Source organism: Chrysemys picta, chromosome 20 (genome assembly GCF_011386835.1).
Source record: "Chrysemys picta bellii isolate R12L10 chromosome 20, ASM1138683v2, whole genome shotgun sequence".
NCBI lineage: Eukaryota > Metazoa > Chordata > Testudines > Emydidae > Chrysemys > Chrysemys picta.
Window position 1 is genome coordinate 9,501,320 of NC_088810.1, and position 24,017 is coordinate 9,525,336.

General features: G+C 48.9%; 1 protein-coding gene across 1 annotated transcript; it reads right to left on the bottom strand.

The window, feature by feature from the left end:
* Positions 1 to 118: 118 nt before the first annotated feature.
* LOC101942612 (trypsin-like) lies at positions 119 to 23,747 on the bottom strand. Its single transcript, XM_024113448.2, has 5 exons — positions 23,486 to 23,747; positions 21,375 to 21,534; positions 2,725 to 2,978; positions 630 to 766; positions 119 to 365 (listed from the first exon to the last, which is right to left on the bottom strand). The coding sequence occupies exons 1-5, from the start codon at positions 23,523 to 23,525 to the stop codon at positions 186 to 188; spliced, it is 771 nt and encodes a 256-aa protein (XP_023969216.1). The 5' UTR covers positions 23,526 to 23,747; the 3' UTR covers positions 119 to 185.
* Between the last annotated feature and the right edge of the window lie 270 nt (positions 23,748 to 24,017).

Below are 24,017 nucleotides of genomic sequence, written 5' to 3' on the forward strand. Positions count from 1 at the left end.
GGGGAGGGGAAAGAGGGGCTATGTCTCAGATGGAGGAAGAGAGCAGATGCAGACAAGAAAGTGACAGAGGCTGGTAGATCCGGTCCTGGTGCAAAGGAGGCAATGAGCCACGGGTGTGTTTCACACTGTTTATTACAGGAATCTCAGTTCCCTGGGGAAGGGGCAGTGGCAGCTGTGGCTTGCTTCTAGCAGGTGATGGAGGCTCGGTTGCTGGAGTTCTCCCTTATAATGCCCCGGATCCAACCGGTGAATCTGCAGACTTTGGTGTAGACGCCTGGCTTGCCTTTCGGCGCGCAAACCTGTGATCCCCACGAGACGATGCCCTGGAGTTTCCCGTTGCAGACCAGCGGGCCGCCGGAGTCACCCTGCACGGGGGGCGTGGGGGGAAGGGGGATGGGGAAGTGAGGAGAGACAGAGAAAGCATTTCCATGGTAATGATAAGACCACTGAGCTCACCTCATCAGTAGATCTCAAAAAACTTTACAAAGGAGATCGGGATCCATTAGCAATCCGGTTGAGAGGCACTTCCAATTCCTATGGAAAACTCCCAAGAGGCGACCTAGGGGGTTTGCTCTCATTTGAGAGGTCCCCCTTCCCCACACTGTCCTCAGCCCTGCCCCCACTCTTACCTGGCATGAATCCACGCCTCCTTCCTTCACACCAGCACACAGCATGTTTTCGGTAACGGCGTCGGGGTAAGATTTATCGCAGTCCGCGTTGGGCTGGATGTAGACTTTCCCACATTGCAGAATGTTGGGGTACTGCACTAGAACAAAAAGTCCCCAGAAGTTCACTGATGAGTTAAAGGGTGAGAGAAAACGCTTTCGCCCATCTAGACGCAAACAGCATCTGTGTCTCAGTTAGCACTCAGCACTTTGGTTCCAAGGGGAGCTCCAGCTGAGAAAGCATTGGGGCTGTGTGATAAATTCTAACTTATAGGAGCGGAATCTTTCCCTGGGAATTTCAGAGAGGCCTAGGTGAGTTAGGTGCACAAAATCCCAGCTTTCGTGGTTAGGGATGGCGGCAAAAGGGGGAGAAGGAGAGTGGGGATTGCAACATTGTTTCCAAATGTTTTTTTCACAGTTGTGTCATTGAAAATAAAAAATGCATCAAACGGTTGAAATTTGGAAATCATGTCAAAATTTGGAAATCTTGTCAAGTTTTTGAAATCTGGGGAGCGCATCAACATTTGGAAATTTGGACTCTCGCTGGAATTTCAAAATTTGGAAGCTTGTTGAGATTTTGAAAAGTGAAATCTTGGTGAAATTTGGCACGCATGTCGAAAGATCTGCCTTGCAAATCTCATTGAAATATTGAATTCTGGTAGTCACATTGAAAAACGGAAATTTGAAAATCTCATCAGAATTTCTAAACGTTCAAAATTTGACCAGTCAGTTGAAAAATAGATGGGAAATGGTCACAAAAATTGTAGATACATGGCAATGAATAGTAGGTAGGGAGGACCTCAGACTGGAAAAATGTTGGCTTTGAAATAAAGGGACAAACAGAGAAACATCTGATTTGTTACTGTCACAGAATTCAAAGTGCCTCAGAAAGTATCTGTATATCCATCCATCCTTATACACATTCATCTGTCTTTACACATACCTATCATCCATCCATCTCTCTTCATACACATCCATCCATCCATCCACCCTCATCCACACCCATCCATCTCTCTTCAGACACTTCCATCCATCCATCCATCCACCCTCATCCACACCCATCCATCTCTCTTCATACACATCCAACCATCCATCATGATGCACATCTATCTATCTATCTATCTATCTATCTATCTATCTATCTATCTATCTATCTATCTATCTATCTATCCCATACACCCCTTTGTTTATCTATCTATCTATCTATGTACACCCCCTCTATCTATCTATCTATCTATCTATCTATCTATCTATCTATCTATCTATCTATCTCCGTACACCCTCTCTCTCTATCTCTCTATCTCTCCCCATACACCCCCTCTATCTATCTATCCCATACACCCCTTTGTTTATCTATCTATCTATCTATGTACACCCCCTCTATCTATCTATCTATCTATCTATCTATCTATCTATCTATCTATCTATCTATCTATCTATCTATCTATCTATCTCCGTACACCCTCTCTCTCTATCTCTCTATCTCTCCCCATACACCCCCTCTATCTATCTATCCCATACACCCCCTTTGTTTATCTATCTATCTATCTATCTATCTATCTATCTATCTATCTATCTATCTATCTATCTATCTATCTATCTATCTATCTATGTACACCCCCTCTATCTATCTATCTATCTATCTATCTATCTATCTCCGTACACCCTCTCTCTCTATCTCTCTATCTATCCCCATACACCCCCTCTATCTATCTATCCCATACACCCCCTTTGTTTATCTATCTATCTATCTATCTATCTATCTATCTATCTATCTATCTATCTATCTATCTATCTATCTCCATACCCTGCCCCCTCCCCCCGTCTATTTATCTATCTATCTTGGCCAGGAACACCTATCTAATGGTGTGTCTACCCAGTGCACAGCTGCCATAGTATGTCGGAGGAGCTCCAGAGAGGTCTGAAAGGCCATTGCAAGGGTGTTCAAAGAACTCTCACTGCAGAACATCTATGGTCCTCATCCTCATTCCTGCAGGACCCCATATTCCCTCCACCTCCCTTCTGCCCCCCAGCGTCCCATTGCAGATTGCTCCTGTACCTTTAGGGGTCTGGGTCGTGCCCCATCCAGACACCAGGCATTCCGTGTTGGGTTCAGGACATCTGTCAGGCAGGCCGATGGTTTTGACATAGTTGTTGAGGTTGGCGGTGTTCTGCAGCTTCAGCAGCATGATGTCGTAGTCGTGCGAGGTGAGGTTGTAGTTGGGGTGAGGGAAGGACTGGGTTGATTTGATGCACTGCTCCGTCCCCTCGCTGGTCCTCAGGCTGTACTCCCCCAGGCGAATGGAGATGGGGCTGTAGCAGGGACACGGCACAGGGAGCAAGATAAAAATAGCTGCACCCTCGCCTGGGACCTCCCCTCTTCCCACCTTTCCTCCTTCTACAGCTGGGGACTCTCTCCTGGGTAGCAGTGACTCTGAAAAAGATTTGGGGGTCATGGTGGGTAATTGGTGGCACACAAGCTGTGGCCCAAACAGCTAATGCGATCCTGGAAGGCATAAACAGTGGGACCTTGAGTAGGAGCAGAGAGGTTATTTTTCCTTTATATTTGGCCCTGGTGTGACCATAGCTGGAATCCTGTGTCCTTAATTCAAGAAGGATTTTGATCAATTGGAGAAGGTTCAGAGAAGAGCCAGGAGAATGATTGAAGGATTAGAAATCCTGCCTTATAGTGACAGACTCCAGGAGCTCAATCTAGTTAGTTTAACAAAGAGAAGGTTGAGGCGTGACTTGATCCCAGTGTATAAATACCTAGATATGGAACAAATATTTAATTACAGGCTCTTCAATCTAGCAGAGGAAGGTCTAACACAATCGACCAGCTGGAAGCTGAAGCTAAACAAATTCAGATGGGAAATAAAGCACCAATTTTGAATGGTGAGAGTAATTAACCAGTTGAACAATTTACCAAGGGGTCTGGTGGTGGATTCGTCATCATTGGGAATTTTTAAATCAAGACTGGATATTTTTCTAAAAGCTTTGCTCTAGGAATTATTTTGGGGCAGTTCTCTGGTCCGTGTGGTACGGAGGTCAGACTAGATGATCACAATTGTCTCTTCTGGCCTTGGGATATATGACTCTGTGAATCTAAACTGCTTGGAATATGGTGATTCGTTTTGCAAGAATTTAAATAAAAAACAACCCAAACAAACATTTTTCCCACCTGTTTTCGTAGAAATTTCCACTTGAATTTTTTTGTTTAAATTTGAAAACTATTTTCAGTTAAAAATGTTCTTTGAATATCAACTCTGCTAAAAAAAAGTTGAATTTTTAATACCATTTTTTATCTTTCCCACACTGTTTTTCAGAAACATTTTTGGTAAAATGCTTCACTTTTTGAAAATGTTTTTGGTAAAAAAATCCATTTTTGTGTCACTATTTTGTGTCACTATTTTCAGAGAAAAAAATTGTTTCAAAAGAAACTTTTGGGGTAAAAATTGCAATGTTTTTAAATACCTTTGGTGGGGTGGGAATCAGTTTTCCAAAAAATGTTTTTGGTAAAAATTTTGAAACCCATTTTTGGTGGAAAACAGTTGCAAAAATAATTTACAGGGTGTTTTGGTTTGTTTCGGTTTCAAATACCCTCTTGGTTAAAAAAAATCATTTTTTGAAAACTGTTTTTCATTTAAAAGCCTGCCTTTGAAAACCATTTTCTGTCCAAACCCAACATTTTTTGAAAACCATTTTTGGTACAAGTGTATGGTTTTTGTTCAAAAACGGAGAAATTTAGCTGCAAACGAGACTGCTTAAAAATTCCGTCTGATGAAAAGTCGTTTTCCCACCTAAAATTACTTTTCAACTGAAAAATGTTGGCTATATCTACAACTTTCAAGCCACAAGAGGTAGTAATCCCATAACTCTTCACAATGGGAGACTAGCGCATAGCACATACTGAATAGCGCATTTCTGTGATGCTGTGTGTGAAACGCACAACAAAGGACTAACACAAGCACCTCCATTTTAGTAAAGAAGATGGCTGGCCTAGAGGTTATGGTAAGACTATCCTGCTCTTGAAGGACCTAAGTTCTATTCCCTCCTTTGCCAAGTCGCTTAAATTCTCTGTGCCTTAGTTTCCCTATCTCTACACTGCCCTAGTTCTGAGGACTGTTATAAAGATAAATACAATGACTCTGACACCACAGTGCTGGGGGCCATGTAAGCACTTTAGAGTGATCGACAAAGAGCTGTGTTTAAAGCTTCATTTCTTCCCAGCTCAGGCATTTTTTTGCTGTTCACCCAACTCTATTAATGATAATTACGCTTAATGGAATATGGGAATATAATTATTATTATTATTATCATTATATAATTATAATATAGAGGTCATGTTCCAAACATCGCACACGCATGAACATGGCTCTGTGAGAAAGTGAAGCAAATGACATTAACCCCAGAGGAGGAAACTGAGGCAGGGATTGATTACAGTCTGAAGTCAGTTGCACAGCAAGGACAATGAGCTGTGAATTTCATCTCAGCCCCATAAACCATGAGATTCTTCCAGGCTCCCAACAATATCTTCTCATCCTAGAAGAGCCAATCTTGTATGCTGCTTTTGTGCATTTTTTCTGGAGTCCTTGGCTGGGTTTGTACTACCATTAGGGCAGGTTAAAAAATGTATGTTTTTTTGAGGGAATATTGGATTTCTGGCTCAATGACATTTTTCACACAAATTTCCCACTGAAAATGCCAATTTTTGTCAAAAAACAAAATGCCCCAAACGGTCAAAAATTTGGCCACATATAGATGGATAGGTAGACAGATAGTTTTATTCTGAAATGTCTTGCATCTGAAGAAGTGAGGTTCTTACCCACGAAAGCTTATGCTCCCAATACTTCTATTAGTCTTAAAGGTGCCACAGGACCCTCTGTTGCTTTATTCACCGCTGCACCTCATGAGAGTTATAGCATAAATAAATAAATGGAGATATCCCATCTCCTAGAACTGGAAGGGACCTTGAAAGGTCGTTGAGTCCAGCCCCCTGCCTTCACTAGCAAGACCAAGTACTGATTTTACCCCACATCCCTAAGTGGCCTCCTCAAGGATTGAACTCACAACCCTGGGTTTAGCAGGCCAATGTTCAAACCACTGAGCTATCCCTCCCTCCACAAGCATGGGAACCTTGTGCCCTACCCTCCACCCCCATTCTCCTCTACTTTCCAGGGTCTCCGGCTGGGCTACAGCTCCCACAATGCTCTGCAGCAGTGCAACATTTAACCCTAAAAGCATGTTGCATCATGGGAGATGCAGACCAATCAGGGAATCCAGCCTATAGAAGAGAATGGGCGCGCAATGCAACCCAACTACACCTCTTGTGATACACTGTGGCCGTGTGATATTAACACTTGTCAGCTCACCCTATGCTAGAGGAGACACTGTAGTGCATCATGGGAGATATAATCCGACCAGGAAATCCAGCCTATAGAGGAGAATACAAGTGGAGAGGTGTGAGACACTCAGACTACATCTCCCATAAGGCACTGCGGTGACTTTCCATATCGAAATATTTCAGATCTTAGATTTTTTGTTAAAAAGCCCTCAAAATTTCCTGTGGAAAATGTGCACAAAGATGATTTTTCCCCCTCCGTTTTCACTGGAGGGGAAAAAAAAAATCATTTCCTCACCAGCCCCAGCTGTACACACCTCTCCAGAGGGAGGGGAAGGGCGGATGAGCCCGGCTCCCTTTGCAAGGTCTCCTAATCCTCTGTCTTTCCATGTAGGACGCTTTTAAGCAGAGACGCCAGCAACTGGTTGTGGCTGGGTGGTGATTGCAACCAAAGGCAGGTCACAAAGCCGCCGAGTGAGATTTATCATCCCAAGCAATCTGGTGACTAAGGCCTACTCTGCCTGAGAAAAGCTGCCCAATGTAAATAATTACTGACCTGATTTGAGGGAGGGTTAAACCAGTTTCAGTGTGTCCACATTGTGGGGAGCAGGGTGTCCCGCCAGTTCATCTACACCAGTGGTGCCCACGTTCCCCTGACCAGTAACTGATGTCCATGCCCCCCGGGCCGGGAGCAGAGTCATGGCCAGGCTGGGGGCTGTGGCCGGGAGCAGAACCGCTGTGATAAATGAATGGGGGGGGGGGGGACACCCAGCCAGCCAGTAGCTATAAAATCCCTCTTAGTAGCTGTTCGCTAATTGCTCTACCAGTAAAGGGTTCAAAAGTCTCACTGCTATGCAGAGGTAAAAGGAAGTGAGTGGGCACCTGGCCAAAAGAGCCAATGAGAAGGCTAGAACTTTTTAAAATTGAAAAAAGACCCCCCTTTTGTCTGTCTGTTGTTGTTCTCCCGGGAAGAGGCAGACAGAGCTATGCTGTAAGACGCTTGGGGCCAGGTATGAAAAATCCTCGATATTATACCTAGAAACTACTAATTTGAAACCCCAGATATGTAAGTAGATCAGGAAATGTCTAGGGAGACGTGATTAGGTTTAACGCTTTTGATTTCTTTATGGCTTGTGGACTCCTCTGTGCTAAACCCAGGTGCTTTAGTTTTGCTTGTAACCTTTAAGCGGGACCTCGAGACACTCTATTGCTATTCTTGGTGCTTAATCCTTGTAGTTACTCTTTTAAAATCTAGCAAATGCCTGAGTTTCCAAATGTATTTTCTTCCTCTTTTATTAAATAAAATTTACCTTTTTTAAGAACAGGATTGGATTTCTGTGTTTTAAGAGGTTGTGCACATGTTTTTTAGTTAGCTGGTGGAAATAGCTGATTTCCTTTTTTTTTGTCTATCTCAGCTCTACCCCAGCGGGGTGTGTGTGTGTGTGTGTGTGTGTGAAAGGGCTTGAGGGCACCCCACAGAAAGGAATTCCCAAGTGTGCCTTCCTGGGCTCTCCAAGGGGTTGTGCACTTGGGTGGTGGCAGCATTTACCAATCCAGGGTCAAAGAAAAGCTGTAACCTTGGGAGTTTAATACAAGCCTGGAGTGGCCAGTATTAATTTTTAGAATCCTTGCAGGCCCCACTTCTGCACTCGAAGTGCCAGAGTGAGGAATTAGCCTTGACCGCCGCGGTAGGGTTGCCAACTTTCTATTTGCAGAAAACCGAACACCCTTGCCCCGCCCCCTGTCCCACCCCTTCTTCAAGGCCCCACTGCCCGCTCACTCCCCCCCGTCGCTTGCTTTCCCCATCCTCGCTCACTTGTGTGTTTTCACTGGGCTGGGGCAGGGGGTTGGGGTGCAGGAGGGGGTGAGGGTTCTGGCTGCGGGTGTGGGCTCTGGGATGCGGCCAGGGATGCGCGGTTTGGGATTCAGGAAGGGACTCCTATCAGAGGCCGAGGGGTTCAGAGTGCAGGAGGGGGCTCAGGGGTGGGGCAGGGAGTTTGAGTGCAGGAGGGGGTGTGGAGTGAGGGCTCTAGGGTGGGGCCAGCGATGAGGGGCTTGGGGTGCAGAAGGGGCTCTGGGCTGGGGGTGGGGCTGAGGGGTTCGGAGTGTGGGAGGGGGCTCAGGAGTGGGGCAGGGGGTTCTGAGCTGGGGCGGGGGGTTGGGGCGCAGGAAGGAATTTGAGGTGCAGGCAGGTGGTGCTGACCTCAGGCGGCTCCTGGAAGTGGCTGATACGTCCCTCTGGCTCCAAGGCAGAGGTGAGGCCAGGGAGGTGCCATGCGCTGCTCCCCAAGCGCTCACTCCGCAACTATCATTGGCTGGGAACCATGGCCAATGGGAGCTGCGGAGGCGGTGTCTGTGGGTGGGGGCAGTGCACAGAGCCCCCTGGCCACCCCTGTGCTTAGGAGCTGGAGGGATATGCCGGCCACTTCCGAGAGCCGCCTGAGGTCAGCACCGCCCAGAGCCCATGCCCCAACCCCTTCCCGTGCCCCATCCTGCCTGGGGCCAACCGGACTTTTAACAGTGTGGTCAGCGACGCTGTCTGGAGCCGCCAGTAGGGTGACCAGACGTCCCGATAAAATCGGGACCGTCCCGATATTTCTTCCCAATCTTCGTCCGGGACGCAAATTGTCCTGATATCCGCCGGCAGCGTTTTTTGTTTTTTTGGCTCCGCTGGCAGGGACTGACTCGCCGCTTTTTTTCCCCCCTCCGCCGGCGGGCACCCCACCGCATGTGTCCCGATATTTGCTTTCCCTCATCTGGTCACCCTAGCCGCCCGGGTCCCTTTTCGACTGGGCGTTCCGGTCAAAAACCCGGATGCCTGGCAACCCTAAGCCATGGCCAGGCGCAGGGGCCAAGCGTGGTGGCCAGGGGGCTGGTGGCTGAAACCAGGGGCTGGGAGTGGGGGCCGGTGGCCAAGCAGAAGCTCAGAGTGGGGGCCAAGCTGCAGCCAGGAGCAGGGGTCAAGGGCTGCAGCTGGTAGCAGGGCGACAGCCAGGGCCGTGGGCTCAGAATCGAGCCGGGGCCACAGCTCAGAGGGGGCTGGGGCCATGGGGGCTGGCACGGGCCTCGCTGTGCCCCCCTGGATGTTCCTCCACACCCCATCCCACAGTTTGGGGACCACTGCTCTAGACGGACCTAACAACAGTTGAGTTAAAGTAAGAGCAGCTTTTCCAGAAGAGGCAAGACTCTAAACTTTAACCTCCCTGGCAAATCCGCGTGGGCCTCTGCTGTATCTTGCTGCAGTGCATCTTATCTATAATCAAATAAATTAAAGCCAGCTCAGATCTGCTCCAGGACATCTGGCAAAGGGGAATTCCTCAAATGCAATACGCCTAGGCTTGGAAGGATACGATGTTTATTAATCAGTGGTGATTGCACCGCACACACACAAACCGTGGGGCAAATATTTCCATGGATGATGATCAAAATATAGTGAAATGCAAAGTAAGAAAAGTGCATCTCGAGCCCTTTGGATTTGCTTTGTCCGGCTTGACATGCGATGCTGGCAATTTGTGTTTTAACGGCTACAAAGCGTTAACTTTTTGACTCCCCACATCGACTGCCATTAAATAATCGTTTGGTCCCTTCCCGTTGTCTGCCCCCCGCAATGACGAAAATGTCAATAACTAAGAACAGGGGGGAAAAGATGCTGGAAACGTATCGTTTTGCACAACTGTGAAAATGTAAAATAAAAAAAAAACTTACAAAGAAGTATCAATATTGCCCTTCAAAATTATCAAAAAATAAAAGCCAAATTCTGCCAAGCCCAAAGATGCAGGAGGGTAGGCTGGCTGGACCCTGGATCTGATATGAGTTGAAGGCTGGGAGATACCTGGCGGGGTGGTCCCCTGTGTCTGAAATGGGGTGAGGAGGGACGCTGGGCTAACAAACGAACAACAAAACACCGCCCACAATATATGTATTTGGATGTTATCATTTTCCTTACCTTATTCTCACGCGGCACAAGCTGGAAGACAGGGGTGTGGATTGGCAAGCGCTCCAACGTGTCTCAGGTTGCGCCACTGACATATTAAATCTTTGAACTGGCAGAACAAAAATCGGCCAGGATGGTTGAAAACCGGCCAGGAGCCAACCCTAGAAGTAGGGGGAGGGAATACACTAGGCTAGACAGACCATGCGTCTAAACTAGATTCATAGAGGCCTAGATTCCAAAGCCAGAATGGTCCATTGTGATCATCTAGTCTGACCCCCTGCAGAGCTGAGGCCAGAGACCTGCCCCAAAACTAATTCCCAAAGTGGATCTTTTAGAAAAACAGACAGTGTTGATTTAAAATCTTTCAGTGATTGAGAACCCACCATGACCCTTGGTAAATTGTTCCCATGGTTAATTACGCCATCTTTTCTGGCTGAATTTGTCTAGCTTCAGCTTCCAGCAGCTGGGTGGTGTTAGACCTAACTTTGCGAGATTGACGAGCCCATTAGCCAATATTTGTTCCTCCTGTAAGTGCTTATAGACGGGGATCACGTCACCCATGACCATTCTCTTTGTTAAGGCAGATGAAATTCAATGTTGATAAATGCAAAGTAATGCACATTGGAAAACATAATCCCAACCACACATATACAATGATGGGATCTAAATTAGCTGTTACCACTCAAGAGAGAGATCTTGGAGTCATTGTGGAGAGTTCTCTGAAAACATCCACTCAATGTGCAGCAGCAATCAAAAAAGCCAACGGAATTAAGAAAGGGATAGATAATAAGACAGAAAATCTCATACTGCCTCTATATAAATCCATGGTACGCCCACACATTGAATACTGCATGCAGATGTGGTTGCCCCATCTCAAAAAAGATATATTGGAATTGGAAAAGGTTCAGAAAAGGGCAACAAAAATGATTAGGAGAATGGAACAGCTTCCGTAGGAGGAGAGATTAATAAGACTGGGACTTTTCAGCTTGGAAAAGAGACGATTAAGGGGGGGTATGATAGAGGTCTCTAAGATCATGACTGTTGTGGAGAAAGTAGATAAGGAAGTGTTATTTACTCCTTCTCATAACACAAGAACTAGGGGTCATCTAATGAAATTAATAGGCAGCAGTTTAAAACAATCAAAAGGAAATACTTCACACAACGCACAGTCAACCTGTGGAACTTCTTGCCAGCGGATGTTGTGAAGGCCAGGACTATAACAGGGTTCAAAAAAGAACTTGATCAGTTCCTGGAGGATAGGTCCATCAATAGGTCACTTTAGCCGGGATGGGCAGGGATGGTGACCCTAGACTTTGTTTGCCAGAAGCTGGGAATGGGTGACAGGGGATGGATCACTTGATGATTCCCTGTTCTGTTCATTCCCTCTGGGGCACCTGACATTGGCCACTGTCGGCAGACAGGATACTGGGCCGGATGGACCTTTGGTCTGACCCAGTGTGGCCATTCTTATGTTGTAATAGACGGAGCTCCTGGAGTCTCTCACTCTAAGGCAGATTTTCTAACCTTTAATCATTCTCATGGCTCTTCTCTGAACCTTCTCCATTTTACGAGCTCATGGATCTGTTCTGGGGTGGGGGACACCCACTTAGATGAGCCTCTGTATCTGATCTGGGGTGAGGGACACTGGGTTAGACAGACCCATGGGTCTGCCCTGACGTGGGAGGGGAGACTGGGCAAGATGGGTCCATGGGTCTGATTCAGGGGGGCAGGGAAGGGTGGTGGATACCAGTCTGCATCCAGGGCAGCAAGGAGTGGGTGGGGATCCCGGCCTGGACTGGCCCATTGTTCCATCTCTAACAATTCCTGTGTTGCTCTTATATACTCCGCACATACACCTCATTGCCCTGATGCCATTGGCCGGCATTCACCATCCTCGGGCGCTCTTTGTCAGTAACGCTCATGCCAGCTGGCATAGACATGCAGGTGTGCAAATCCAGCTGAGTACACAAGGCCTTTAATTGTTTCCCAGATGCCACCGGGAGCAGACTATGGAGATGCCATTCATTCAGAAGAAAAGGCCTAATTCCATGTTTAATGATGGGCCGAGACATTCAGATTTGGGGTTTCCCCGACTTTCCGCCACTTAAGGCCACAGGGTGAACGGGATCTAGGAGTTGTGTGGACATTCCCTCCCCCCACTCGCATCCACATTTTTTTCCTTTTCCTTTGTTTCCTTTTTCCCTTTTCTCCATCAGGGATGGTCCACATTTTTCAGTGGAAACTGTTTTTTGATGGAAATTTTTTTTTTTTTGACAGTGCAAAATTTTACTGTGAAAAGTGTCTGCTTTCTGGGAGAATTTTGACATTGCATCAAAAAGAGAACACCCCAAAACCAGCAAGTTGTATCTAAAAATGGCAAAACTTCACTGCCTCAGTGCCTCACGGGAACTGCAGTTTAGTCGCGTCATGCAGGGCCGGTGCAAGGAAGTTTCATGCCCTAGGCAAAACTTCCATCTTGCGCCCCTCAGCCCTGCGGCAGACCCCCTCTCCCCCCGCGGAAGTTCCCCTCCCCCCGGAGCCGTGCGGCAGCTCCCCACCCCAGCTCACCTCTGCTTCACCTCCTCCCCGAGCACGCCACCCCTGCTCGAATTCTTCTCCCCTCTCAGGCTTGCGGTGCCTAACAGCTGATTGGCGCTGCAAGCCTGGGAGGCGAGAGAAGTGGAGTTGCAACCGCGCGCTCGGGGAGGGGGCGTAGGAACGCTATAAAAAAATTTGGGGGCACCGCTTTTTGGCGCCCCCAAATCTTGGCGCCCTAGACAACCCCCTACTTTGCCTAAATGGTAGCACTGGCCCTGGCGTCATGCCACTGTTTGCCTTTATGGGCTAGGCTCCCCATCTGGACTACATCTCCCATGCTGCACTACAGCAACTCACAAGTCACAGTGCATCATGAGAGATGTAGTATTTTTCAAGCACTGAAAACAGAAGGCACTTAACTCCCAATCCCCTTGCCCCCACCCATTCCATCCAGCACAAGAATTGGTGATTAAATAGATCACATTGACACTGAAGTGACCCAATTAGATGGATAAAGGACAAGGGGCGTTTGCCGATCCGATTGTGCTGGGCGCTGCACAGAACCCAACCGAGATGAGGACATCACCACATGAGTTATACCCACAGTTATACTCTGCAGCCACAAAGGCTAGAAATTTACCTTTGTTTTAATGAAAACTATGAATCTGTAGATGTTGTGTCAGCTGCCGGCCAAACATAGTCCAGAGGCCACGTCTGACCTTCCTGCACCACATCTGGCTTTCCTTCCCCAGGGGCTCATGCTTCAAGATCTAAGTTTCCCATTACAAACAGCTTCCCCGCTGACAGTGATAATCTCATGATTTTTTCTGCCAATCTCAGAATTTTTGAATCACGCCTGACGGGTTTTTTTATGCCAAACTCAGTTTTGGATGCCTATCTCAGGACTTTTTTTCTGCCAGTCTCGTGATTTTTTTTTAATCACCGTTTCATAATTTTAACCCCAGTTCATTATAATCTCATGATGTTTTCCTGACAGTTCAGTAATTTTTAAAGCAATCTCCTGATGTTATGCCAATCTCATGATTTTTAAATCAGTCTTGTGGTTTTCTGATGCCAATCTCATTTCTTGGCATACAAAGCCAGTCTCAGGGCTTTTTATGCCAACCTGGTGCTTTTTCTCAGGGCTTTGAGGTGACGACACTGCTGGCTTTGCAGTGAAGTAGACATCTGAAAGCAAGGGACAATCTTTTCCCTGCCTGCATTTGTGCCATACCAGCCCTCTGGATTTCCAGCCCTTCCTGCCTGAGGCTACAGAGATACACCTACACAGGGCGGTTCTGTCTGCGTCTCACGCCCCCGCTCAGCATCACCTTTGTGCAATTCAGGGGAGTGAAGGCGGTTTTGAAATCGTCAGCTGTGTGGGTAATGGCAGATCCAGGCGTTGAGCCACGGAGCAGAGATTTGCTGGGGAAGGAAGAGAGGTGCTGGGGGCCTGGCCCCATTGACTCCACTGGAACTACGGCTGATTGACCCCTGCTGGGGATCTTGCCTCATTGTGTTAATGGCCTAGAGGCAGGGGGAAATGTCAGGTGGACGTCGTCCTTGGAGGCTACTGTGCTAACTTAATGGTATTTAAAAGAGTCCTGAGTCCAGGGAGCTGAGACCAAGGGAATTAGCGGGGCAGACAGCAAATTAGACAGAGATTTGCAATTGATAGGACTGCAACCGAAAATACAGGTGAAGGCCATTGGTACACTGGGCTGCATACTTATTGCGGATTGTTCGTGTTATTAGTGATTACAGGTGCCCCATTATGCCAGGCGCTGCACAAAGACACACCGAGATGCTGCACGGCTCTGTTCCGCTCCGGGCAGCACGTCCGGGGCAAGGCGCTAAGATATTTCAGTGCTTAACTCCCGCCCAGCGAGGCACCGAGGCCGAGAGACATGGGGCGTTCCAGCCAAGAGGCCGGGAAACGATCTAGAAGGCAGAGGAACTGATTTCGGAGGGAAAGGCAAAGGCTGGGCTGGGCTACGGTAGTTAGGGTGCATCTATGCCATGATAAAAGACCCATGGCATGGCTGGCCCGGGGCTCGGGCCGTGGGGCTACAAAATTGCAGCGTAGAGGCGTGGGTTCAGGCTCCGAGACCCCAAGAAAGGGAGGGTCTCAGAACCCGGATCCGAACATCCACACTGCAGTTCTTAGCCCCGCAGACCAAATCAGCTGAGACTCGGCGCTGAGGGTTTTGTATCGTCTATTTCGATGGGTATAAATTCCTGGGCATCCTTCGGAAATCCTGCCTCGTTAGCTGGGAGGACTATTCTCCCTGAGAGGGAAACTGAGGCTAAGTGACTTGCCCAACGTCATCTAGGAAGTCTGTGGCAGAGCAAGGCCTCGAACGCAGCTCTCCCAAGTCTAGGCCAGGGGCCTAACCACAGGGCCACCCTTCCACTCCACTCTCCAAGCTCCAGTCTGGCAAAGTGCTGTCCATAAGATTCTAGACTCACCCTTTGGCTAGCTGCCCAGTCTTGTGATAGGTGCTGGGATTGCTACATTCCTGGCTCCTTCAGTCATGTCAGGACAAGGTAACCTTAGCTTTTGTTGGGGAAAACAGCAGCTGCTCCCTGCTCTCCTGTGACTAGAACCCAGGAGTCCTGACAACCAGTCCCTCCCATTCTAACCACTAGACCCAGCTCCCCTCCCAGAGCCAGGGATAGAAGCCAGGAGACCCAGCTTCCAGTCATCTAACCACTAGGCCCTACTCTCCTCCCAGAGCTGGGGATAGAACCCAGGAATCCTGACTTCCAGCACCTGCCCCACCCTAAGCACTGTACAGGGTTACCAGTGGTACTATACATAACCCCCCCCCCATCCATTTAATTTGTCATTCATTATTAGGCTTGGAAGGATTCGATTTTTATTGCTAAATGTCAGTAAACATCGATTTCACCGCACACACACAAACCGATGAAAAAACATTTCCACTGACAATAATCGAAATGGACAGTGGGGCAAAGTGAAAAAAGATGCTGCTTGAGAACTAACTAGAGTTTGATTTCAGGATCTTTACTCTGTAGGTTTCGACATGGGATATTGACAATTTGTGTTTTAACTTTTTGAATTTCCGGGTCTAGTGTCATTAAATAATTATTGTCTTAAGCCCCTGCTGTCTGATTCCCCCCAGAATTGTGAAAATGTAAATCGATTTAAATAGAAAAAAATGCTTACTTTTGTGAAATGTTGTAAATTGAAATCTATACGAATTTTAAAACAAAATAAAATTGATTAAAAATAAGTATCAATGTTATCCATCAAAATTATAAAAAAAAATAAGAATGGAATTCTCCCAAGGCTACGAATAGTGCAAAGGCCGGCCTGAAGTTGCACTGGTTGAATTAACAAAGATAACTTGGGGGCAAAGATAGCTCAGTGGTTTGAGCATTGCCCTACTAAACCCAGGGTTGTAAGTTAAATCCTTGAGAGGGCCATTTAGGGATCGGGGCAAAAATCTGTTTGGGGATTAGTCCTGCTTTGAGCAGGGGGTTGGACTAGATGACCTCCTCAGGTCCCTTCCAACCTTGATCTTATATGAATTAAATCACCCCCAACAATAGTTTAACTGGTGCAAACTTCTAATGCAGCACAGCTGAAACTGGCTAAATAAGGTGTACATTTTTAACAGTGAAGGTAATTAACCACTGGGACAACTTACCATGGGTCACGGTGGATTCTCCATCACTGCTAACTTTTAAATCAAGAGCGGATGTGTTTCTAGGAATTATTTTGGGGCAGTTCTCTGGCCTGCGTGACACAGGAGGGCAGACCAGATGATCCCTTCTGGGCTTGGAGTCTATGAATTAATTCCTCAAAAGGTTCACTTTAGTTTGGTGATTTACCAACGCAAAAGAGCTCCTGGTTGTGGGATACACATAGGACAGGCCTAATTCACTGGACGCACAATGCTAACTTTGCCTAGAATAGAAGAAGTATCACAAAGACAAAATTTTCTGGACAAATATTTTTTGGACCGTGAATAATTGATTTGCTGAAAAATGGAGTTTGGGTTGCCCTTAAATTGTTTGTGACTCGAAAACAAATTCAATGAATAGATTTGGCCCAAGCCTTTTTTAGGGGGGGGGGGGGGACTTAGGTGCCATTCCCAACATGGAGAGAAAGGCATAAAGGGGACGTTGCATATGTAATATGTTTGTTTGATGTGACTCCTTTCTAGAGCTGAGCAAATCATTTGCAACACATCATTTTTCTGACACACATGGGCAGCGCGTTGCATAGGCTGGGCAAGGCTGGGCCCCCCCAAACAGCCCTGCGTGGCCCCGCCCATGCTCCGCCCCGAGACTCCCCCCCCCCACTTGCTGCTCTCCCCTTAGCCCAGCCCAGGCAGGCTGCTCCTTTTCTGGGAAGAGTCCGGGCGCTGGGGCTAGGGCAGCCGGCCTGTAACTGGGACTCGGGGTGGTTGAGGCAGCCCAGCGCTGGGGTCCCCCTGGGTGACTACCTGCCCTGTGCTAGGGCAGGGCTGGGGGCCATGCTGCTTACCTGGCACTCCAGGGCTGGGGGCTGCGTGCTGCCCACCTGCCTGGCACTCTGGGGCTGGAGGCGTTTGGGTGGCCTTGGGCTAGGGGAGGGGGAAGGAGGGGCTCTGGACTTTGGCGGGTGGGCCTCGGGCAGCAGGGCTGGACTGGGCCGAGGGCTAGCCTCCCCAAACCTGTGCTTCACCCACAGGGGCGGCTCTAGGCACCAGCAAAGGAAGCACGTGCTTGGGGCAGCCCATTTGCAGGGGCGGCAGGGATCCAGCCTGGGAGCTGAGAACCAACAGGGGCTCTGGGAGCTGTAGTTCCTTGGTTAGCTCCCTGCCTATAGAGCCAGCCCTGGAGCAGGGAAAGAACTACATTTCCCAGCATTCCCGTGGCCATTACCAACAGGAAAGAGGGGGAGGGAGTGCGGGAGCTGAGACCTCATGCTGCAGCCTGCTGTGAATGGAGAGCTGCACTGTGAGTAGGGGGTACCATATTTTAACATTCAAAAAATAGGACACTTCACGGGAAGGGAGGGTAGCCCCACCCTGCCCCCATCCACTCCCTCCGACTGCCCCCCACAGAAACCCCAACCCATCCAACCCCCCCTGCTCCCTGTCCCCTGATCACCCCCTCCCGGGACCCCTGCCCCAACTACCCCCCAGGACCCCACCCCCTATCTAAGCGCCGCTGCTCCTTGTCCCCTGATTGCCCCCTCCTGAGACCGCCCCAACTTCCCCCCCAGGACCCCACCCCCTACTTGTCCCCTGACAAACCCCCGGGACTCCCATGCCTATCCAATCACTGCCTGTCCCCTGACTGCCCCCGCAACCCCTGACCCATCTAACCCCCCCTTCTCCCTGCCCCAGACTGCCGCCCCCCCCGAACCTCCGCCCCATCCAACCCCCCAGTCCCCTTACCATGCCACTCAGACCAGCATGTCTGGCTCCACGCAGCGCCAGACACACTGCTGCATACATGCTGCCGTGCTCCCCCGCAGAGCCACAGCCCCCTTCCGCCCCCCCAGCACCTGTCTTCCAGATTTGAACACCTCAAAATTCAGGAGTGCTCAAACTCAGTTTGGGCGGCTGTTACTTCATTTCCCCCAAATCAAATATACTGATCCACTGTAACTTGCTGTAGAAAAAGTAGGATAAAATTGAGCACGAAATGCTTCCCAGTGGTTATTAGGACTGGAATTGCTATTTTCAACAGCCATTGCTTTTTTGTTTGTTTGTTTGTTTGTTTGTTTGTTTGTTTAAAAGGAAGACAATGATATCACATTGGCAAATTCCCCATAGAAAGAAAGAGTGGAACAAAAGAATAATAAAGGCACCTCAACTTTTCCTCATTTCTGTAGGACAGTCTTATAATATGCATCCAGATATCCTCCAATCACACAAGCTGAAAATTGTTCCACTTTACTGCAGTTCTGTAACCATATGGGAACCAATCCTGTCTGTGTTCTGTGCACACCTAAAATTCCTGCTGAATGACCCGCCCTGGGAGCGAGTTACCAGTGACCCAGGGCTGGGGCAGAAGGAGGGTGCAGGTGGGGAAGGGGGGGAGAGAGCCCAGGGCTGGGGTGGCAGGAGGTGTGTGTGGGGGGGAATAAGGGAGCCCAGAGCTGGGGTGGCAGGGGGTGTGGATGGGTGGGTGGGGAGAGACCAGGGCTGGGGCAGCAGGGGGGTGCGGCGAGGAGCCCAGGGCTGGGACGGGGGGCAGCCAAAATTTTTTTTGCTTGGGGCGGCAAAAAACCTAGAGCCGGCCCTGTTCACCCACAGCCCATGCTGACATATTGCATCTGTCTTTCCCCTTGAACCAAGTACAAAACACTGCAAGTATACACAAGCTTCTCCACAAGGAGAAATTCTCCCAGTCGTCAACCCGAAGCATTCGAAAATCACGAGTCAGGCCCCAGAATCATTAGAAGAGCTGGGCAAAGAATGGATTTTTCGTTCACTGGCAATTCTGAAAAATTCCCCCCCCCCCCCCCCCCAAATTATTTCGGGTTGAACTGAAAATGAATTTTTTCAAAATTTTCAGAGAATCCAAAAGCTGAAAAAATTATCACAGGCCAAACATAATGTTTCATTGTCCTGAAACTAAATATTTCATTTCAATCCTTTTGTGACATATTTAATTTAAAAAAATAAAATCCTGCAGGAAATTTCTAAACAAAAAAGTCCTTTCGAATTGAAAAATGAAAACGTGTCATTTCAAAAATGTCAGAATGCAATATTTTGATTTTTTTTCTGAATTTTTGTATTTTAGGATTTCCCCCCCTGAAGCAATTAGGTGAAATCAACATGAATTAATGAAATCTGCATTTTTAGCTGAAAAATATCTGCATTGTTCACCAAAATTAAAAAAAAAAGGTTTTAGTCAAAAGAATTGCCCAAGTCTAGTCAAAAGATTGGCTTAAAAATTGTCAGTTATTTTGAAATAAAAGGTTTAAGGGTTTGTTTGTTTGTTTGTGTTCTGTTTTTGGAGCAATTTGGATTCCTTTTGCTCTGCACTCATGAAGACTAGAAACTTTTGAAAAATGAAAACTGGGATTCTCTTGACTCCACCAATGGAAGCCTTAGAAAAAAAGATCAAATATTGTGAGACTCGGTATAAAACCTCTTCTTTTTCCTGAACAGTTCATGACACACGCTCCCAATGTATGCATTATTGGTTGGTTACAATAGGACATGTGATTTAACTCTCATCCCTGATTGGTTATATACAATAAATCATTCCATCAGAAGCGGATGCCGCATGGCCGATTGTTTCTAGTCATAATGATGCAAACTGTGAATTCTGGCTGGTAACTTCAAAGCCATTTAATGCATTGCGTTGCCCAATTCCCAGTCAAATAAATGTGAACTGGGCATCAAAATCCAGTGACTGGCTTTCAAATCCCAGCCTAACTCCAGATCTTCATTATAGTGTTTTGCTGGTTTCGTAAAGGGCTTAAATGTTGGGGAAATCAGGGTTGCTAATATGTTAGAAATGACATTTATCGTGACTGGAGCTAGCCAGTATTTTTCAGCCAGAACTTTTTTTCAGGTGAAAAATACAGATTCGGCAACACTGACTATTTTATGAATTTGTGTTGGTTTCCAAATTGTTAATTTAAAACCCAAAATATGAAAAAAACAAAATGTTTTGTGTCAACAGTTGGAAATTTTGATTATTTTGGTTCAAAATTTCCCTTCATTTGATTTTGAAAAAACATTAAAAAACGCTCAATGACAAAATTAAATCTTCCCTTTCAGGTCAAACAATACGTTCCATCCCGCCCGAAACAAAAAAAGTGTTGTTATACTTTTCGATTTGTTGTACATTGTGAAAAATGTCAACCCCAAACCATTTCCCCCCGATTTTTCAGCATTGCCAGTGGACCGAAAAATTGATTCTTCGCACAGCATCGAAATGGATATCAAAGGGAGACATTTCCCTTCTGCTTCCAGAACTGCCAACCCCACACATTCCAAAGTCATGAGTCCAGCCCCCCAAAATCATGAGATTGGCTTAAAAATCAGGAAATTACTTGTAATTTTTTAAAACTACAGACCAAATACAGCAAGGAGTGCAGATTTTTATTATCTGTTTAAATTTACCACCTGGTTTCAGACTCTTTAGATTTCTCAAATTTTCCAGCTTTTCTCCCCAACCATGAAGGTGGAAACTTACTTTTCATGTTATAATGGAAGCCGAGAAACTCTTATAGTCACTGGACTCCAGGGGCTAGGACTTGGAGAAAAGCGCCACTAACTACTGTGGGACTAGTGGTAAAATAGCAACACTGGGCCAGATCCCCCACCTGGTGTCAATTGGTTGTAACCCCATTGGAGCAAATTTATGCCATCTGAGGATCTAGGTCACATTTCCAAGTACCCTATACAGATCAGGGTCCCATTGTGCTGGGCATTGCACAGACATACAGCCAGGGACTGTCCCTGCCCCAGGTGGGATCAGGGCCCCATCGTGCCGGGCACTGCCCAGACACAGCCAGAGAGGCCCTGCCTGGAAGCTCTTACACTCTACAAAACCAAGGCCCCAACAGAGAGCAGGAGAAGGAGGCGAAACATGTTTTGAATCTCCCACCTCCCACCTCCAGCACAGCTAGTTAGGTTCCTTGTACAGCTCCCAGTGCCATAGCGTCTAGGCCTCTTTCCCCTCACCAGCCCCTGTGAAGCAGGGCAGGGCTGTTATCCCCATTGTGCAGATGGGGGAAACTGAGGCGCAAGCCGGCTCAGTGAGCCGCCCAAGGGAAGTCAACGTCGAGCAGGGAATGGAAGCTGGGTGTCCTGATCGCTCGGCTCCTGCTCTAACCGATGGCCCCCCCCTCCCTGCATCCCCCTCCCTGTGTCCTTCCTCCCTGCGTCCCCCCTCCCGGCCCTGGGCTCCTTACCTCGGGGTTTCGCAGTGGGCAGCCGTCAGCACCCAGCCGGGGTTGATCAACACCCCCCCGCAGCGCACGGTGTTGGGGGAGCCCATCAGGGCCACCTGGTAGGCCTGCTGGTGCCGGCCACAGGACTGTCCCCCGATGATCCGCTCATCCTCAGCAGCCACTAAAGTGTGTGTGTGTGGGAGGGAAATGTCAGTGTCCGAGCTAGGGTTGCCAACTGTCTAATTGCACCAACCCAAATACCCTTGCCCTGCCCCGTCCCACCCCTTCCCCAAGGCCCCGCCCCTGCCCTGCCCTTCCTCCGAGGCCCTGCCCCCACTCATTCCAGCCCCCCCTCCCTCTGTTGCTCACTCTGCCCCACCCCCACTCACTTTCACCGGGCTGGGGCAGGGTATTGGGGTGTGGTAGGGGGTGCGGGCTCTGGGTTGAGGAGTGGGGCTGAGGGGTTCGGAGTGTGGGAGGGGGCTCTGGGCTGCTCCTGAGGCAGGGATTGGGGTGTGGGAGGGAGTTTGAGTGCAGGAGGGGGATGAGGGTTGGGGCAGGGGGTTGGGCTGCAGGAGGCGGTGAGGGGTGCAGACTCTGGCCAAACGGTGCTTACTATGGGAGGCTCCCGGTAGGCTCCCTGTGGCATGTCCGGCAGCGTCTCCTAGGCTCAGGGGCAGCCAGGCGGCTCTGCGCACTGCTCCTGCCTGCAGGCACCGCCCCCGCAGCTCCCATTGGCTGCGATTCCCTCTTCCAGGCCAATGGGAACTGCGGAGTCGGCACTCGGGGCGAGTGCAGCACATGGAGACCCCCTGTCTGTGCCTTCTCCTAGGAGCCACCCCTGAGCTGGGCAGGGGCCCCTGGGTCTGGGCCGGGACCTGGAATGCTGCAGGGGGACAGGGCAGAGGGATGGGGGGAGCTGGGATCATGGGGGGTCTATGGGGGAGTGCAGGGGTTTAGGGACTGGGGGACACTCACCCCTTGTTTGAAGATGTACAACAGACATGTACGGACCATATTAAATGGTTGGTGGAGGCTCCTGCTCATGGCACCATAGGCTCGAGGGCAGGGGGTGTGGGGAGTACGTGGGGTGGGGTGGGGTGGGAGAGTACGTGGAGTGGGGAGCACAGGTGTGGGGCAGGGGAGTACATTGGGGGTGCACAAACATTCTTCCTGAGGCATTAACTGTCCTTGCCCAGCCATCCCCTCATGTCTGACCCCACCATGTCCCCTCACGAGAGCCAGCCCCTGAGATCTCCCTCCGAGCTCTGCTCTGCTACCAGGGTCACCCAGCGGGAGCTCGGCAATGCTGGGGCCTCCTACCTCGCCTCACAGGCAGACAGACACCCTGGCATACACGTATGAACGCATGCACACATCCAGTAACACATGCACAGTAACACACACATGCACATACAGTAACGCACACACATAAACAGTGACACACATATGCACACACTCAGCAACACACACATATACAATAATGGACAAACACATGCATGCACAGACACAGTAACACACATGATATACAGTAACACGCATACAGAGTAATGCACATACATATACAGTAACACACACACAGTAACACACATGCAGTAACACGCAGTAATGCACACATATATACAGTAACACACCCAATAACACACACATATACAGTAATGGACAAACATGCATGCACACACACAGTAACACATATACAGAGTTACACACACTGTAACACATGCGCACACAGTAACAAACATACAACATATACAGTAATACATAAGCACAAACCCAGTAACACACACATGCATCTGCACATGCCCCCCCACACTCATGTGTACACTTTTAACATGTACACACACACATATACACAGCCCTGTGGCTACACACACAGACACAGAAACACTCATGCACACACATATACAATTACTTTACTCATGTATACACACATGTGCAACATACACACACACACACATCCCTGCACATGCTGACACACACTCATACACAGACATTTACACACTTGCCTGTGCCATATACAGACATACACGCACACAGACACTCGCACAGTCACACACACTCACACCCCCCCCAAATGCACAGCTGCCCCCCGCACGCGCACAGACGCACACTCACCCCCAGACCCCTTTCACCTGAAGCCAGCAACAGCATCGCCGCGGCCAGCAGGACCATGTCTCGGGCGGGCGGACAGGCGGCTCGGCGGCCTGGCCTCCTGGCTGCACGGGGCTGGGCGGCGGGGAGCAGATGGTTTATTAGCAGGGAAATTCATCATCCTTAAATCCCCGCCGGCCCCGCCTTCCCTTGGCACCCGGCCAGGAAGAACTGAAGCTTGTTTGGCGGGGAACACGCCCGCCCAGTGGATGCCTTGCCCGAGAGGCAGAGCAGAAACTGCCCTCGCTTTCCCCGGCCTTCCTGGGGCCCCCGATCTGTGACTCGGAGGCCACTGGGGTGGGCGCCACGAAGTTTGGACACAGGGCTGGCCTTACAGGTGGGAGATGTGGGCCACCGCCTGGGTGCCATGGTTGACGGGGAGTGCCGCAAGCTGGAGGGCCTAGGCTGAGTGCAGGCAAGCCTGGGGGCTGGAGCCCCTGGCCAGGCGGGCCGGGGGACCCGCCAGCCTGGCAAGGAAGCACAGGCAGAGGGGCTCTCCCTGCTAGGTAGTCG

Bases quoted from the DNA above. Each gene is read 5' to 3' on its own strand.
- LOC101942612 (XM_024113448.2), bottom strand. From the start codon at position 23,525: ATGGTCCTGCTGGCCGCGGCGATGCTGTTGCTGGCTTCAG. The intron at 21,535-23,485 runs GTGAAAGGGGTC...CACACACTTTAG, and splicing joins GATGCTGTTGCTGGCTTCAG to TGGCTGCTGAGGATGAGCGG. The intron at 767-2,724 runs GTACAGGAGCAA...TTTTTGTTCTAG, and splicing joins CACGACCCAGACCCCTAAAG to TGCAGTACCCCAACATTCTG.